The sequence below is a fragment of the Pelodiscus sinensis genome, chromosome 5, assembly GCF_052426305.1.
Source record: "Pelodiscus sinensis isolate ZL-2025 chromosome 5, ASM5242630v1, whole genome shotgun sequence".
Taxonomy (NCBI): Eukaryota; Metazoa; Chordata; order Testudines; family Trionychidae; genus Pelodiscus; species Pelodiscus sinensis.
The window spans coordinates 134,602,984-134,620,077 of record NC_143056.1 but is presented as its reverse complement, the minus strand read 5'-3'; the positions used below and the strand labels follow the sequence as shown (position 1 = coordinate 134,620,077).

General features: G+C 63.8%; 1 protein-coding gene across 6 annotated transcripts in view; it reads left to right on the top strand.

Annotated features, from left to right (window-relative positions):
* The window catches only part of LOC102463808 (RING finger protein 112-like), a 107,687-nt gene extending 90,793 nt beyond the window's left edge, over window positions 1–16,894 (top strand). Inside the window, exons 1-14 of one of the 6 annotated variants that reach the window (XM_089779039.1) lie at window positions 252–789; window positions 3,846–3,935; window positions 4,328–4,643; window positions 4,985–5,026; window positions 5,687–5,824; window positions 5,990–6,094; window positions 6,198–6,248; window positions 10,499–10,555; window positions 10,964–11,050; window positions 11,202–11,331; window positions 11,463–11,593; window positions 13,466–13,519; window positions 14,129–14,203; window positions 14,544–16,894. In XM_089779039.1, the coding sequence (XP_089635165.1) occupies window positions 3,910–3,935; window positions 4,328–4,643; window positions 4,985–5,026; window positions 5,687–5,824; window positions 5,990–6,094; window positions 6,198–6,248; window positions 10,499–10,555; window positions 10,964–11,050; window positions 11,202–11,331; window positions 11,463–11,593; window positions 13,466–13,519; window positions 14,129–14,203; window positions 14,544–15,077 (1,746 nt within the window). In that variant the 5' untranslated portion in view covers window positions 252–789; window positions 3,846–3,909 and the 3' untranslated portion in view covers window positions 15,078–16,894. Of the gene's footprint in view, window positions 1–251; window positions 790–3,842; window positions 3,936–4,327; window positions 4,644–4,981; window positions 5,198–5,686; window positions 5,825–5,989; window positions 6,095–6,197; window positions 6,249–10,498; window positions 10,556–10,963; window positions 11,051–11,201; window positions 11,332–11,462; window positions 11,594–13,465; window positions 13,520–14,128; window positions 14,204–14,543 lie in introns of those variants that run through there. The other 5 variants (XM_089779038.1, XM_089779036.1, XM_089779033.1 and 2 more) reach the window with 5 other exon arrangements.
* The last annotated feature ends 200 nt before the right edge of the window (window positions 16,895–17,094 follow it).

The following is a 17,094-nucleotide window of genomic DNA, read 5'->3' as shown; positions in this document are numbered from 1 at the left end:
CCGCCGCTAGCCCCGACTCCCCTCCCAGACCCACGGAAAGAACCAGGGGGCCTCGCTCCAGCCCCCCCGCCGTGGCCTTGCTCCGCCTCCCCTCCGGCCACCCCCTCCCGGGCCGGAGCATGCAGCGAAAGTCGGAGCCGCCTGGTTGGCCACTTTCACTTTCACTTTCGCTTCTCCCGGCGGACATGCCGGCGCCAGCTGGGCTCTGGGAACGGATGCGGGGGGCGGGGCAGGACCGCCCCCTCCAGACTCCTCCCCCTTCTGGCGGGGGGCGTGTCCGCAGCCTCCTTCCCCCGCGAGCGGAGCGGGGCAGCGGGTCTGGCCGAAAGCGAAAGCGAAAGGGGAAGCGAGGAGGCGCCAGGCCGGGGGGGCGGCCCGGGGGGCGCTGTGCGGGAAATGGCCGGGCGGCTCTCACTGGACCGGACGCACGTTTCCTGCAGGGGACCCGCCAAGGCCCGTCTGGTGCCAAGTTCCCATTTAAGAACCAGCCCCTGGAAGCGTCTCCCTGCGGCCTCCTCCCCGGCCCCTCCGGAGCGATGCGCTCCCGGGCGCGGCTACTTCCCCTCTCCGGCCACTGCGGGGTCGGGCGTTGGGCTCCGATGACCGGGCGCTTGGCTGATAGCGGGGCAGGAGCCAATCAGCAGCGAGGTGGCCTCCCACGTCCCAGGGGGTCGCCCTCCGCCTCCTCCCGTGGCTGGCCGGGGGGGATAAAACTTCCCCCTCTCCCTCTCCCAGAGTCTGTCTCTTATTGATCCCGGCCGGAGGGGTTTGGAATCAGAAGTTCTGTCCGTGAGTTGGGTGACTCGGCGGGGGGCCGGGTGTGCGCAGGCTGGGGGGGACGGTCCTGAATTGGGGTGTTCGAACAGGAGACGGACGCGCTGCCCAACCGGACCCAGGTGTGACCATGAGCACGGGGTGACCGCGGGAAGGCGCAGGGCTGGAGAGGGGCTGTCTGGCTCAGGCGTGGCAGGGCCTGGGGGACAGACAGCCAGGCGGGGGCCGGTGGAACAACGCTCCAGTCTGTTCTGTTCTCAAGTCAAACCGGAGCCCCCAGGGCCTAGGCCGACGGGGCCGCCCACAGCCCCCCATGGGGTGACGGGAATGGGGGGAGGCCTTTGGCTTCCCTCGTGTCAGCGCGTCCCCTCTGGCTCGGCCCCTCGATGGAAATGGGCGTCGGAGCAGCCCTCCAGCAACCCCCCGGGAACACCCACCGCTCCCACGTGGGGGCAGGGAGGAGGCAGAAATAGGGGGCATGTGACCCTGGCGCTGAGGGGTGGGGAGCCCCCAGGCCCTGCCCCCACCCGCAGCCAGGGGGGCTCCCAGGGACCCAGCGCGGCTCAGACAGGTCAGCACAGGGACCAGGGGCAGCCAGGGCAGCCCAGACTGGGGGGAGGGGCCCAGAGCCGGGACCCTTGACCTTCCCCTGCCTCCCCCCAGCCATGACACCCCCCCATCCCACAGCCAGGCCCCTCTTCCCACCTTTGTCCTGCTTCCTGGGCACAAGGTGTCACCCGCTCCCACCCCCTCCCGGGCTCAGGGCACAAAAGGCCTCGGTCGGGTGGGGGGGAGGCTGCCCCCCCGAAATGCCTTGAGCCTGACCCAGCCACGTTTTGGGAACGCCAGGGGCGGGGGGACACGCCCTGGGCTGGACACTCCCTGAGCAGCAGCAGCTGCCGCGCCTGCTTGTGTCTGAGCCCAGCTGGGTTGGGTTTCGGCCCAGACCCCCAGCACGGAAAGGAAGCTGCTTTGCGCCAGGCCCTGGCCAGGGAGCCCCTGGACCCTTGACACTGGGGTTGGGGTCCCCACTGTGGAGGGCTGGACTTGGAGCCTGATTTGGGAGGAGAAAATCTCCCGGGAGTGGCCGGACTGGGGGGTGTCAGGTCCAGGGCGTAGCCGGGCTAAGGGGCTGTTGGGGGCTGGGGGACAGGACCGGTCTCGGGGGTGGAAGTGCCCAGGGCGTGCTGGGATCTTAGGGGTAACGAAGTCCCGGTGGTGGGGGGCGGGGAGGGGCTGGCCGTGGGTCCGGCCGTGACTTTGGAAGGGCCCAGGAGTTCCCGTTTGTTCCTGGCTGGGCGAAGGCTCAGGACGGACGTGGCACCAGGTTGGGGGGGGGGCTGCCCTGGGCCTGGCCCTCCGCTCCCCCACGGCAATTCCCCATCACCGGCCCTAAGGGCTCTGAGCCGGCACCGCCCCCTGGCGTCGGCCCGGGAGGCTGTGGGCGGAGGGCGGCCCCGTAGCTCACTTGTGCATCGGATGCCGAGAGACACAAGTTCGTGTCCTGCAGGCGGGATCCCGAGGGGGGGCGGGGAGAGAAGGGCGCTGTGGCACCGGCTTTTCCCCTGGTGTATGTGTATGGGGGGGGGGGGGTTTGGTGTGGAGGTGGCCAGACACGAAGGGGGAAAGGGAGGGGCCATGGCTGGGGTAAGGACTGGAGCAGAGGCTGGCAGGCGGAGGGGGGGGGGGGAAGTATGAGGGGATAGATCCAGGAACCCACTTCTCCACCCCCAGTCTCTGTGAGGTGCCCCCCAGGGCTGATCCAGCCTAGGGCTTCCTCCCTTCCCCCCACCATGGCGGGACTGGGGCAGGTCTCTGATTCTGGAAGTTTCTCCCTGTGACCTCACACAGGCCCATGGCGGGCAATGGGACCCCCAGCCCCGCATGAAGAGCCCCCCCCCCCCCCCCGGATGTTTCCGAAGGGCCGGGGAGTAGAAGGCGACGTTCTGTCCAGCCGGGCTCTGCAGACAGTGGGGTCTGCTGTGACCTCGCCTCCTGTCTCCCCGCCCAGTGAAAGCCCATTTCTTATCCTGCCCGCCCTGCCCAGGGGACACACCGGCTCCCGCGGCTCTTTGGACCAGCCTGCCGGGCCCTGGCGGACTGGTCCCCTGGGCCGTTCCTCCCCAGCCCTGGGCTGTTTTCTGGCCTCTCATCCCACTCGCCTGCGGGCCGGGGACTTGCTCGCGACGGGATTCCTGGGTCCACACCTCTAGGGGGCAGCACTGGGGCAGCCAAGCCAAGGCAGCTGGGATTGGCTCGCTGGGAGGAGGCGGGCTGTCTCTGGGGGGGGGGCGTGGTTTCCAGGTAGCTCCTCCCACATCTCCACAGCGCCCCCTGCTGGTGCAGAGGGAGACCTGAAAGGGGGTTCTGGGGTCCAGCCCCTGCCAGCTCGGCTGCTTCCTACGCTGCCCTCGGAGGGGCCCGGAGCAGAGTCCTCCCCGGCCTCCGTGGAGCAACCTCGTGGCCGCCCCAGGGCCTGAAGCCGGGCTCAGGAACGGGCTTGTCTGAGCACATGGGAGCCACCCAGGAATGTGCAGCGAGAGCCCTGGAGGGCTGCCCATTAACCCCCCGGACTCACCCCCCCAGGGGCTCCCAGTTCCAGCCCCCTGCTCTAACCACTAGAGCCCACTCCCCTCCCAGAGCTGGGGTGGCACCCAGGAGCCCTGGCTCCCAGCCCCGCCCCCTGCAGTGACTGTGAACAGCCTGCCCTGCCCTCTGACTGCCCCCCCCCCCGCCCGTGCCCGGCGGCCTCTCCTCTGGGCCGGGCCTGCAGCTGGGCACGAGGGAGCCGGAGCCGCCCGACACTTTACTTTTTACTTTCATTTCTCCAGGACCCAACCGGCCACCAATTCTGAGACCCCAGGCGCTGGCCAAGGAGAGTTTGCTCCTTTCTGGGGGTGCTAGTGAGGGGGTCCCAGTGCACAGGGAGAGTGCTGCAGAACGCAGAGCTCACACATCGACAGGGTTTCCCAGTCCCGCTCCGTGCCTCAGTTTCCCCCGCTGCCAGCCCCCCTGTTTGAGCCTAGTGGGTATGAGAGGGTTAACCCCCTGCTGCCTCTGTTCTCCAGCAGAGTCCAGCCTGAGCCCCAGCCCAGGGGGTATCGGTCACCTGGAGCCCGGCCCGTGGCCCACTGCATGATGGGAAACGCAAATAATAAACGGTAAGAGCTCAGGGCCCATTCAATTCAGCTGTAACCGGTCCCAGAGCTTGGGCCAGAGCCCACGGAGCCTGGCTCCCAGCCCCTGCTCTACCCACTAGCCCCCACTGCCCTCCCCGAGCTGGGGAGAGAGGCCAGGAGTCCTGGCTCCCAGCCCCCTGCTCTACCCACTAGCCCCCACTGCCCTCCCTGAGCTGGGGAGAGAGGCCAGGAGACCTGGCTCCCAGCCCCTGCTCTACCCACTAGCCCCCACTGCCCTCCCTGAGCTGGGGAGAGAGGCAAGGAGTCCTGGCTCCCAGCCCCTGCTCTACCCACTAGCCCCCACTGCCCTCCCTGAGCCGGGGAGAGAGCCCAGAAGTCCTGGCTCCCAAGCCCACAGAGCGTGTGTCTCCCAGGCAACCTGCGCTGGCCACCTGGAAGCTGGTGCCAAGGCGGACCATGCAGAGACTCCGGGAGGATGTCACCTGCTCCATCTGCCTGGACGCCTTGGAGGACCCCGTCTCCATCGAGTGCGGCCACAACTTCTGCCGGGGCTGCCTCTTGGCCCACTGGAGCGGGGTCTCGTCCCGGGGCTCCCGGTGCCCTGAGTGCCGGGCTCCCTGCGCCAGGGACAGGATGACCCCGGACACGCGCCTGAGGAGTCTGGTGGAGAACATCAGAGACCTGCCCCGCGACGGGGAGTTGGCAGCCCCGGGGAGAGCCGGCCCGGAGGTGGGGGCCGGGCTGGAGATGCAGCCACTTCTGGGGCGGTGCAGCTGGGGAAGGGCCTCCCAGCGGCTCCGGGCAGCACTGTGTCCCCTCGGGGGTCAGCGCCCTGGTCTGATAGCGGGGAGCTGAGCACACACGGCTCAGCCCGACTGATCAGAAACCAGCCATGCAGCCTGGGACTCCCTTTGGTCCTGGGAGAGACTGGTGGGTCCGGGAATGGGACATTTCCCCTCTAGGTGGTGCCAACTTCCACCTGCCGCAGGGGCAGGAATAGGGCAGGGCTCTGATCTGGGGGGCAGAGGCCTGGCTGGCCCAGGGGTGACCCGGCTCTCTTCCCACAGCAGGAGCCGGGGGCTGAGCTGGAGCTGGAGCGCCCGGTGCAGCTGGTGCGTCTGGACGAGAAAGGGGTCTTGATCCTGGACGAGGGGGCCCTGAGCCGCTGCCTGGAGCAGGGTGGGGTGGGGGACGCCCCCGTCTGCCTGGTGTCCATCATCGGGGAGCAGCGCCGGGGCAAATCCTTCCTGCTGAACTACCTGCTGCGCCGGCTCCGCAGCCCAGTGAGTGGGGCCCTGATCCCCTCCTGGAGCTGGGGGGAGACCCCAGGAGTCTTGGGTCCCAGCCCCCTGCTCTAACCACTAGCCCCCACTTCCCTCCCTGAGATACACCCGGGAGTCCTGGCTCCTCTGCTCTAACCACTAGACCCTCCTCCCTTCTCACTGCATAGCGGGTGGGGGTGGCAGCCCAGGGGTGGCTGGCACCTCACCCCTCCCTGTCTCATGCTGGCTGAGCTGTTGGTGTGAACTCCTCCCCCCCCGGGGGCTCACACCAGCACCCCCCTTTGTCCCCTGGTGCGGTCGGATCAGCTGTGCAGGGGGCCTGGGAGCCGTGCGTCTGTCTGGGCCCGCGTCTGTGTGTCCATCCCAGAGTCTGTTCACTCCGTGTCTGTCTCAGCTGGAATCTGCCTGTCCGTCTAAAACACCCGCAGCCCCTCCCACCCCCCTGCACTAACTGCCCCCACCTTGTATCACCCCCCCCCCCCCCCGCAGGAGGTGAGCGACGGGTCGTGGATGGGCCGGGAGGACGAGCCCCTGGAGGGGTTCGAGTGGCGCGTCGGCACCCGCAGCGTCACCAAGGGCGTGTGGGCCTGGAGCCAGCCCCTCTGGGTCCCTGCCATGGGGGGGCAGGTGAGTGGGAAGGGGAGGGAGGGGGAGAGCCACCCCAGTGAGTCGGCCCTTGGAAGGGGGGGAGCAGCTTCATGAGGAGATGTCTGGGAAGGGAGGCAGGGACTTGGAACTGGGGCCCATGGGGGAGGGGGGCTGGTGTGTGACCCACCCACGGCTCCCCCCCAGGTGGCCGTGCTGCTGGTCGACACCGAGGGCTCCATGGACATCAAAAGCAACAAGGAGACCAGCGTCAAGCTCTCTGCCCTGTCCATGCTGCTGGGCTCCTACCAGGTAGGCACTAGGGGGCGCTGTGGGGCAGGGAGCGGGGCAGGGCCCAGCAGGGGGCGCAGTGCTGGTTTCTGTGTCTAACTCTGTCCTCTTTGCTCACTTGCAGATCCTAAATGTTTCCAGCCAGCTAAAGGACCCTGACCTAGAATACCTGGAGGTGAAGGGGTGGGGGGCAGGACACATCACCCTTCTCATTCTGCCCCCCCCCCCGGGTGATCTTTCTATTCCGCAGCTGGGGAAACTGAGGCCCAGCGAGACTCGGTGACTTGTCTGAGGTCACACCGGTCATCTGTAGCATAGCTAGGGATAGAACCCAGCAGGCCTGGTTCCCACCCCCCTGCTTTAACCACTAGACCCCTGTGACGGCGCATTGGGGGTCCCCCGTCTCCTGCACCCCCAAATGGCACGAACAGACTCCGCCAGCCGGTAGAATAGAGGTGGTTTATTGCTTCTCCAGTATACAGCCCAGCACAGATGTCATCAGGTTACGGGACAGGCCTAGGATGCCTCAGCCCCCCCTTGATATGGGGCAGGGGTCTCGGCTTCTAAACCCCCCAGCCTTTGCTGAGGCTGCTTCCTCCATGCTCCCAGACAGAAACTAACTCCCTCTCCTCCAGTCCTGCCCCCCAGCCAGGGCAGCATTCACTTTCCTTTGTTCCTCTCCATGGGGGGTAGCTGAGAGATCCTTTTGCATAATGACCCATCCCTGTCCTTCTGGGCTGTGGTACCGGCGGCAGCCAGTGGGGTTACCACAGACCCATAGAAACCAGCCAGGTACCCCCACTACGTCACAGTTCTCCCCCCTCCGAGAGCGAACTGAGCAGGGTCACTCCGCTCGTGACCTAGGGAAGTTCGGGTCCTCTGCGTGGGAACCTGCTCTGGGGACATGGGTGCTCCCCTTGACTCGGGCCGGCCGTGGCGAGGCCCCACATGAGCTGGCTTCCCTCTGTCCACTCGCCGCCCCGCTCCAGGGCGACTGGCACAGGCCTGTCCTCGGGGGTCACTCCCACCCTTCCGCTGGTCTTGATCTCTGGCCAGGGTCTCTCGGGCCGGGTCCATGAGCCCAGCGAGCCTTCTCTGGACAGCCAGGGCGGCTTCCACCCCCGACGCTCCATCCAGGGGGGGTCTTCCCCTCCCATAACTCTCTCAGCAAGCCCAGAGGGTCCTCTATCTGGGGTAGAGACCCCCAAGCCGCTTTCCTCCTGTCTTGGGCCTTCCCGCACCTCTGGCAGGAGTCACAGGACCGGCAGTACCGCTGCATGGCTGTAAAGATTCCCGGCCAATAGAAGTGCTGGAGCAGCCTCAGCTGGGTGCTCCGGATCCCCCGGTGGCCCCCAACGGGGACATCGTGGGCCAAATACAGCAGCTTGAGGCGATACTTTCGGGGGACGACCAGCTGCCGCTGGACCCCCCATGCCCTCACCTTCCTGGGGGGAAGCCATTCACGGAACAGGAGTCCACGCTCCCGCAGGAATCTCTCCTGGCCACCTCTCCCCCGGGGCTGAGCTGCACGGAGGCCAGCCTGGTCCCTCAACATCTGCAAGGAGGGGTCTGCCTGCACCTCAGCCTGGAATTCAGCCGCTGAGGCAGGGATCGGGACCTGTCCCCCACCTTTGCCTAGGTCCGGAGTCTCAGCCTGGCTGGACCCCGTGTCCACTGGGATGGGACCCTGAGGACGCTGCCGGGAGTCCTTCCCTGGACCCACGTTGTCAGCCCCCCGCTGGCTCTGGCTCTGGGTAGTGACTAGAGCCCGCTGGGATTCATGGGGTCACTCCTCTAGGTCATTCCCCATCAGCACCTCGGTGGGCAAGTGCGGGTGCACCCCCACTTCCTTGAGAGCTTCCTTGGCCCCCCATTTCAGATGCACCCGGGCTACAGGCACCTTAAACGGGGACCCGTCTATGCCCTTCAGGGTCAGCTGCGTGTGGGGTAGTATCCAGTCTGGGGCCACTATGTCGGATCAGGCCAGAGTCACCTCCGCCCCCGTGTCCCAGAAACCCGTCACCTTCCTACCATCCACCTCCAGGGGTATGAGACACTCGCTCCGCAGGGGCCGTCCTGCCCCCACCCGGTACACGGAGAAATCCGCCTCCTGAGGGTCAAACCTCCCAGGGGAGGTGCACTGAGCATCCTTCCCCTCTCTCTGAGCTGAGGTTTGCCGGCCAGCCCCTGCCTCTGGGGCAGCCTGCCCTTCCTCCCGCCCCAGCCAGTTAACCCTGGAAAGTCCCCGGTCCTGGGACCTGGTGCACTGAGCCCTCTTGTGGCCTTTTTGCCCACAGCGATGGCAAGTTAGGCTTTGGGCTGTCTCTGTCCAGGCCCTGGCTGGTTCTCTGGGGCGCAGACGACCTGACCTGTTCCTTGGTCTCGCCCCGTAGTTGACTCCCTCCGTCGCTCAGCCGAGATCCGGTCTCTGCGCGATTCCCTTTCTCTCCGGGACTCCCGTTCACACCTGGACCGGCTCTCTGTGAACTCATCCGCCAGCCTCCCGGCCTCCTGGGGGTTCTCTGGCCTCTGGTCCTTGAGCCACAGCCTCAGTTTGGGTGGGCACGCTTCATAGAACTGCTCCATCATGACCAGCTTGAGCAGCTCCTCTGCGGCCTGGGCTCCGACTCCAGACACCCACTTGCGGCAGTATTGCGCCAGGCGGGAGGCCAGGTCCACACAGGTCTCCCGTGGCTCCTTCTGCACCCCCCGGAACCTCTTCCTGTACATCTCGGGGGTCAGCCCGAACTTATGCAGCAGGGCCTCCTTGACTCGGTTGTAATCCCCTGGCTGTAGGTCCTCCAGCTGACTGAGCACTCCGGCCGCCTCCTGGTTCAGTGCGGGGATGAGCTCCTGCAGCCAGTCAGCTGGGGGGACCCGTTGCAGTCCACAGGCCCTCTCAAAGGAGCTGAGGAACCCGTCTATGTCACCCATGTCCTTCAATTGGGCCACCACGAGCCTCTGCAAGCATCTGGCAGTCCCGGGACCCTGGGGCCCATCCACTCTTGGCACAGCCGGTGCCCCGCCGGTTCTCCGCTCTGCCATGGCCAGCTCATGCTGTCGCTGCCTCTCTCGGTCCTGGCGGTCCCTCTCTCAGTCCTGGCGCTCCTTCTCTCGGTCCTAGCGGTCCCTCTCTCGGTCCACTACTTCCAATTCCTTGATCTGCAGCTGGATCTCCAGCCGCCACAGCTCTGCTGGGCTGGCCCCTGCCCTAGATGGGCTACAGCTTGCAGGCCTCTCGGGAGACGCTGTCTCATCTCTCCGTTGGGTTCCAGCGCTCCTCCCCCTCTCTGAGCCTGACACACTCTCAGGAGGGGTCTGGCTGCTCCCCCTGAGGACAAGATCCTGGCCCTGTGGCTGGTCATTCTCTTCCAGCTGGGCAATCAGCTGGGCCTTGGTTGCCTTCTGCACAGGCAAGCCCCTCTCTCTGCACAGCTCCACCAGCTCTGCCTTCAAGAGTCGGGCGTAGGCCATCTGCCCACTGGGCCCCTCGGTGCAGACTCACCAGTCTAGTGCTGCAGCGCCCCACGATTCCCCGGAACCGCTTCGCTCTGCCTCCAGCACGCCTGGCTCCAGGGCTCTTGCTTCTACTGCGCCTTGTCGCTTGCCGCTGGAAGCTCCATCCACGGGGTGCAGTGCATCCCACTTCTGACACCAGTGTGATGGCGCGTTGGGGTCCCCCGTCTCCTGCACCCCCAAATGGCACAAACAGACTCCGCCAGCCAGTAGAATAGAGGTGGTTTATTGCTTCTCCAGTATACAGCCCAGCACAGATGTCGTCAGGTTACAGGGCAGGCCTAGGATATCTCAGCCCCCCCTTGATATGGGGCAGGGGTCTCGGCTTCTAAACCCCCCAGCCTTTGCTGAGGCTGCTTCCTCCATGCTCCCAGACAGAAAATAACTCCCTCTCCTCCAGCCCTGCCCCCCAGCCAGGGCAGCATCCACCTTCCTTTGTTCCTCTCCATGGGGGGTAGCTGGTCGGACAGGTTGAGAGATCCCTTTGCATAATGACCCATCCCTGTCCTTCTGGGCTGTGGTACCGGCGGCAGCCAGTGGGGTTACCACAGACCCATAGAAACCAGCAAGTTCCCCCCCACTACGTCACAACCCCACACCGCTCCCGGAGCTGGGATAGAGCCTGGAGTCCTGGCCTCGGTGCGGCTCCCCTGGCAGCCGTGGGACTCTGGGGAAGTCTCCCTGCGGGCACCCGGCCTGGCCCAGGGCAGAGGGGAACCCAGCCGTGCAGTTCTGCTCTCTGGCCACTAGGGGTCTCTGCTCCACCGGGGAAAGCTGGGACCCTGGTCACAGGCCAGACCAAGCTGGAGCTGGAGGGTGGGAGAGCGGGGCCAGCCCCTCCCCCGTCACACGCTGCCTGCGGGCCCCACAGATCCCAGCCCAGACTCACCCCCTCGCTCTGCCCCACAGATGTTCCTGCACGTGGCCGAGGAGGTGGGGAAGGAATATGGACTGGAGCCCGTTCAGGTGTGTTGGCTTCTCCCCCCTCACCTGCCCTGCCTCCCCCACCCCTCTCCCCAGGGCATGGGATTTTCCTGCCCCACGCATCCCTCTTGCTCTAGTCAATGGGATCTTCCTGCCCCACGCATCCCCCTTGCTCTAGTCAATGGGATCTTCCTGCCCCACGCATCCCCCTTGCTCTAGTCAATGGGATCTTCCTGCCCCACGCATCCCCCTTGCTCTAGTCAATGGGATCTTCCTGCCCCACGCATCCCCCTTGCTGTAGTCAATGGGATCTTCCTGCCCCACGGGATCCCCTTCCCCAGTGCGTGGGATGCTCCTTCCCCAGGCAACCCCCTCAATACATTCCTGGGGGTTCCTCCTCTCTGTCCCAACCTCCCAGTGACCCCCCCTCCCCTCCTGTCTCCCCTGCAGCACCTGGACCTGCTGGTGCGGGACTGGACCAGCTCCCAGCTCCTTGGAGCCGAGGGCGGGGAGCAGCATCTGAGAGACGTCCGGAAGGTGAATGTGGGGCTGGGAATGGGACACGGGGCCTTTGCCCTCCTGGGGAGGGGGAGGGCTGGCTCCAATCCGGCCCCAGGGGGGCAGGGAGGAGTCCCCGGGTATTTCCCTCTGGTTGTGTCTCACTTTGCTGATCCCCTGGCTCTGGCAGGACCTGGTGGTGACGTCTCCCTGCAAACACCCCAAGGCCCTGGCCATGCTGGGCAGAAGCAGCAGCCGCTGTTACCTGATGCCCTGCCCTGGCAAGCGGATCGCGACTGGCAGCGTGGGAGCCCTGAGAGGTAACGGGCTGGGAGAGCGGCTCTGGGCCTGTCCCACAGGGCGTCTCTGTCTCTGCCAAGAACGGTCGTCGGGGGGGGGGGGGAAGGGGGAATGCTCGGCCCCGAGTTCACTGTCCATTTCCCCCCGGCAGACATGGACGAGGATTTCCGGGAGGGCCTGAGGGACTACGTCACCGCCCTGGTGGGCTCGGCCGGGAGACACGTCAGGAGGGACCAGCGGGGGGAGCCGCTCACCGGGACCCAGCTCGCCGCCAGGATCAAGGTCAGGGGGGACTGGCCAGCTATGGGTGGGGGCTCAGCAGGGGGCGCTCTCCCCTGGCAGGCAAGGCTGGCCCAATGCCCCAGGGTGGTGCTAGGGGGCGCTGTGGGGGCAGGGAGCAGAACTGGTCCAAGCAGGGGGCGCTCTAGAACTTCTTTGACTTCTTTGTTTCGGTCTTCACCGAGAAGTCTGTAGGAACACCTAACCTAGTGAATGCCAGTGGGAAGGGGGTAGTTTTAGAAGGTAAAATTAAAAAAGAACAAGTTAAAAATCACCTGGAAGAGTTAGATGCCTGCAAGTCACCAGGGCCTGATGAAATGCATCCTAGAATACTCAAGGAGGTGATAGAGGAGGTATCTGAGCCTCTAGCTATCATCTTTGGAAAATCATGGGAGACAGGAGAGATTCCAAAAGACTGGAAAAGGGTAAATCTAGTGCCTATCTATAAAAAGAGAAATAAGAACAACCCAGGAAACTACAGACCAGTCAGTTCAACTTCTGTGCCAGGGAAGATAATGGAGCAAGTAATTAAGGAAATCATCTGTAAACACTTGGAATGTGGCAAGGCGATAGGGAACAGCCAGCATGGATTTGTAAAGAACAAATCATGTCAAACCAATCTGATAGCTTTCTTTGATAGGATAACGAGTCTTGTGGCTAAGGGAGAAGTGGTGGATGTGGTATACCTAGACTTTAGTAAGGCATTTGATAAGGTCTCGTGTGATATTCTTATCAATAAACTAGGTCAATACAACTTAGATGGGGCTACTATAAGGTGGGTGCATAACTGGCTGGATAACCATACTCAGAGAGTAGTTATTAATGGTTCACAATCCTGCTGGAAGGGCATAACAAGTGGGGTTCTGCAGGGGTCTCTTCTGGGACCGGCTCTCTTCAATATCTTCATCAACGATTTAGATATTGGTGTAGAAAGTACGCTTATTAAGTTTGCAGATGATACCAAGCTGGGAGGGGTTGCGACTAATCTGGAGGATAGGGTCATAATTCAAAATGACCTGGACAAATTGGAGAAATGGTCTGAGATAAACAGAATGAAGTTTAATAAAGACAAATGCAAAGTGCTCCACTTAGGAAGGAACAATCAGTTTCACACACATAGAATGGGAAGCGACTGTCTAGGAAGCAGGACGGCAGAAAGGGATCTAGGGGTTATAATGGACCACGAGTTGAATATGAGTCAGCAGTGTGATGCTGTTGCAAAGAAAGCAAACATGATTCTGGGATGCATGAACAGGTGTGTTGTGAGCAAGACACGAGAAGTCATCCTTCCTCTCTACTCTGCACTGGTTAGGCCTCAGTTGGAGTATTGTGTCCAGTTCTGGGCACCGCATTTCAAGAAAGATGTGGAGAAATTGGAGAGGGTCCAGAGAAGAGCAACAAGAATGATGAAAGGTCTAGAGAACATGAGCTATGAGGGAAGGCTGAAAAAATTGGGTTTGTTTAGTTTAGAAAAGAGAAGATTGAAGGGGGACATGAGAGCCGTTTTCAGGTATCTAAAAGGGTGTCATAAGGAGGAGGGAGAAAACTTGTTCTCCTTGGTCTCTGAGGACAGGACAAGAAGCAATGGGCTTAAACTGCAGCAAGGGAGGTTTAGGTTGGACATTAGGAAAAAGTTCCTCACTGTCAGGGTGGTCAAACACTGGAATAAATTGCCAAGGGAGGTTGTGGAATCCCCATCTCTGGAGATATTTAAGAGCAGGTTAGATAAATGTCTAGCAGGGATGGTCTAGACAGTATTTGGTCCTGCCATGAGGGCAGGGGACTGGACTCGATGTCCTCTCGAGGTCCCTTCCAGTCCTAGTATTCTATGATTCTATGAAGTCTCCATTGTGATTTCTTGTGGTTTCTTTGCAGAAACTCTGTGCCCTGATGAAGAAGCATCGCTCTGGCTTCTCCTCCCCCTGTCAGGTACCTGCTCCGCCCAGCTCTGCCTCTGACGTGACCACGGGGCCTGTGCCCCCTTGTGAATTCACTTCCTGTGTAAAACTGCCCCCTACTTGTGTCTTACTGCTGTTGGCTCGCCCAAAAGGGGCTGTCTCTGTCAGGGAAACCATCTGGGTGCTGGGGCACTGTGAGCTTGTTCAACAGCCCCACCCAGAGCTGGGTGAACCACTCCCATGCATTGTTGTGCATGGCTGCTCCCAGATGCCCCACCCCAGAGGTGACTGCATCTAAGGAGTATGTTACTGCTCGTTGGAAAATGTCTGCTCATTTTTTTTGTGCAGATGAATTTGAGTTTCCAGATATTTGTAAAGCCAAAATAGTTTGCTTGGGCAATGCCACTGCGGAGACTCATGGGAATTGTAGTTTGGCTCAGCAGGCTCCCTGTTCTCCCCATAAGTCAGTTCTCTGATTGGACTGCATCTCCCAGGATGCACCACAGAAGTCCCTGACACTGCAGCATCATGGGGCTTGTGGTTTGGGTGCCTGGCTTCAGGCTGAGCTGCCGCGGTGGCTCATGGGAGTTGTAGTTTCATGCTGGTTAGCGGCTCACCCCACCTGGTCCTGCCTGCACAGATGGCCATCACCTTCCACAACGACAGAGCCCTGGACAGAGCCCGCGCCGACCACACTGTGATCCTGCTTGAGAAGGTGAGTCGGGGGCAGAGGGGGCTTGCCCCGGCCGGGGGAACTCGCGGGAACTTTCCCGGCCAGCCCAGTGGGTTTTGGGGCAGGAGATGGGAGCTGGAGTCTCCGATAAAGTCCTGCACCGGGAGCTGCTGGGGGGCTGGGTTTGCCCCCGAGTGCCCCATGTGGCCAGCTGTGGACGTGGCGGCATCATGGCCCGGGGGGTTCATGGGCTAGAGCAGGCGTGGCCCCCCCCAGCCCCGCTCTGTGCCGTGCGCCCGGCACGGGGGGTCCCAATCTCGGTCCGGCGGGGCCTTCTTGCCCCTCGTGACACTCTGGGCCGTCTCCTCTCCGCCGGCGGCAGGACCACGACTCCCGGAACATGTTCAAGTGCCTGAAAGTGAGGCCCAGCAAGATGGCGGAGGAGCTGACGGAGCAGCGCAAGCAGTTGCTACGGCGAAGCCGGACGGACATGCGGGACCCGGCGCTGGACAAGGAGGCCCTGCTGGAGGGGCTGGAGCAGGAGCTGCGGAGCGAGGACGAGACCTTCCTGGAGACCTACAGGAAGCGCTTCAGAAACTACGTCATTTGGGCGGGGGTGGGGGCGGGGGCAGGGGTGGGGGCGCTGGTTCTGGGCCCGGTGGGCGGAGGTATCGCGGCTGGCATGGCTGGTGCCGCCATCGTGGCTGAAACCGCCGTGGCCCTGGGTGTGGCCGAGGCAGTGGCCCTCGGGGTGGGGACGGGCGCCGCAGCTGGGATATGCGTGGGCGGGGGGGTGGGCGGCGGCGTGGGCGTGGGCGTGAGCAGGAGCATCGCCAGGAGAGAGAGGGCGGCCGGCAGCGCGAGGGAGGAGGGGGACAGCTCTGACGCTGCGTCCGACAGCAACCCCCTGATCTGAGCCGTGGCCCCCAGTGGGGCTGGCCAATGGGGAGACGGTGCTCCAGCGTGGCCCAGACACGTCCCCCACCAATGCCCCCACATGGGGCGCCATCGCCCACTGATTCTGAGGAGAACCCCCCCTTTCGCCTGCACTGGGTGCGAATTCCCCCCGGGACCTACTCCTGTGCCGGCCAGTCGGTCTGGAGTGGAGGCCGGACGAGACGGGGAACCCACCGTTTTCCGGGGAGCTGGGCGCTGATGAGGTGGCAGGTTCCCAGCAATGCAGTTTGCGGGAAGGGCTCTGCTCCCCTCCCTGCCCCTGGTTTGGTGGGACACCCGCCGAGGCCTCGTGGCTGCTGAGCGGAGCAGAACGGTTGCCTCCCACGTTGGACGTCTGCCTTTGCCGGGACGGCGCCCCCCAGGGCATTCCCCCAACCGCCATCACGCTCGTCTCCACGGCGATTCCACGGCCTCCACGACGTGGCTGTCACGTTGCTGCTCGTGCTTGCTCGCCCCGTGGCTGAGGCCGGACGAGCCGTTGGGGGGGGAGCTTAGGGGTCTGGTTTCTGGACTGGCAGTCGTGGCTGGTTGGTTGGTTTCTGGTAACACGCAGACAAAGCTCACGGGCTCGGTTTTTTCTGTCGGTCGGCGCCTTGGCCATCCTGGCATAGGATGTGCACCAGAGACTTTTACGCTAGCAGCCTGCATCCAGAACTGGGGGAATCGCTGGCTGGGAACCGCAGGAAAGGCAGCAGCGTCCCCGACTGACTCTGCCTCTCAGAGGGGTCTGGTGGGGGCCTGGCTCGACTCCCCGACCCCAACCGTGGCACAAACCCGCACAGCCCAGTGTAACCCCACCCCCCCACCAGGTACGTGTCACTTACAGGCACCCCCAGCCACCGCAGGGCCTGGGCCACGGGCAAACCTTGGTCCCCCCAGTCCTTTGCCCGGGGCCGTGGCATTTCAAGCTCTGTGTAATGCTTGGATCTTACCCTGGGGGGACGGGGGGGGGGGCTGGGAAACACAGAGTAGAGGGGCTGGGGTCCCACACGGCCATGGGGGAGGTTTGTGATGGTCCCAGGAGCTGAGGGGAGGCCAGTCCTGCATCGGGGCCAGCCCCCCAAGACACTGTCTCCCCCACTGGGCCAGCAGGTCGGGCAGGGTCCTCACTCTGGATCTCTCAGCTCTGTGGGACGTGGTGGGCCCGGGCCCTGGAGGTGGGGACAGGGACCGTGAACATTATTGGCCGTTGTAGCACAGACGTGGCCAGGCGGGCAGGGACATCGCCCCGTGTCCGACCAGCTCAGCGTTCCAGCCAAGGGAGTGGGGTGCGTGTGTGTGTGGGGGGGAGGGGCTGTAACCCTGTAAGGGACGGGGGCAGAGGCAGTCTGGCCTAGCTGTCGCAGCGCTCTGAGATCTGCCCACCAGTCACCAGGCAGAAGCTGGAGGGACAAGGCCTGGTCCCGGAGACCAGAGTCAGGCCATGTCCAGAGCTCAGATATCGGAGGCTGCACTGGGATAAAGTGGGGGGCCGGGGGTCAGAGTCAGGCTGGGTCAGAGATCGGGGAGGGGGCAGAGTCTGGTGTTGCGGCAGGCCCAGGTCCGTGTGGTTCCCCAGCCAGCTCTGCCCCCTCCCACCCCGGAGTTAAATAGGGGCACGTGGCCAATCAGAGGGCTGCAGGGTGATGTCACTCTAGGTCCGGTGGACGGTATTTCCTGCAGCACCTACTCCCCACAGTGCTCCTCGGCGTGGCCCCCTGGTGGCACTGGGGGAATGTCACCCCCCAGGCCCTGCGGGTGCTCCCAAACCTGGCCAAGGGCAGGCAGGAGACCTGGGGCGCAGGGTGCCTGGCTGGCAGGGAGGCCGGGGCTGGCCAAGCATGGACGGGGGGCAGAAGGGGCCTGCCCACGGGGTGGGAGGAGCCGGGCGTGTCAATCGCCAGCCGGCCCAGGGGTGGGGCAGGGCGATCGGTGCACCCGGGCTGCCAGCAACTGAGAGAGTTCCCCTGGGCCCAGGCCGGGTTCCCATCTGTGGG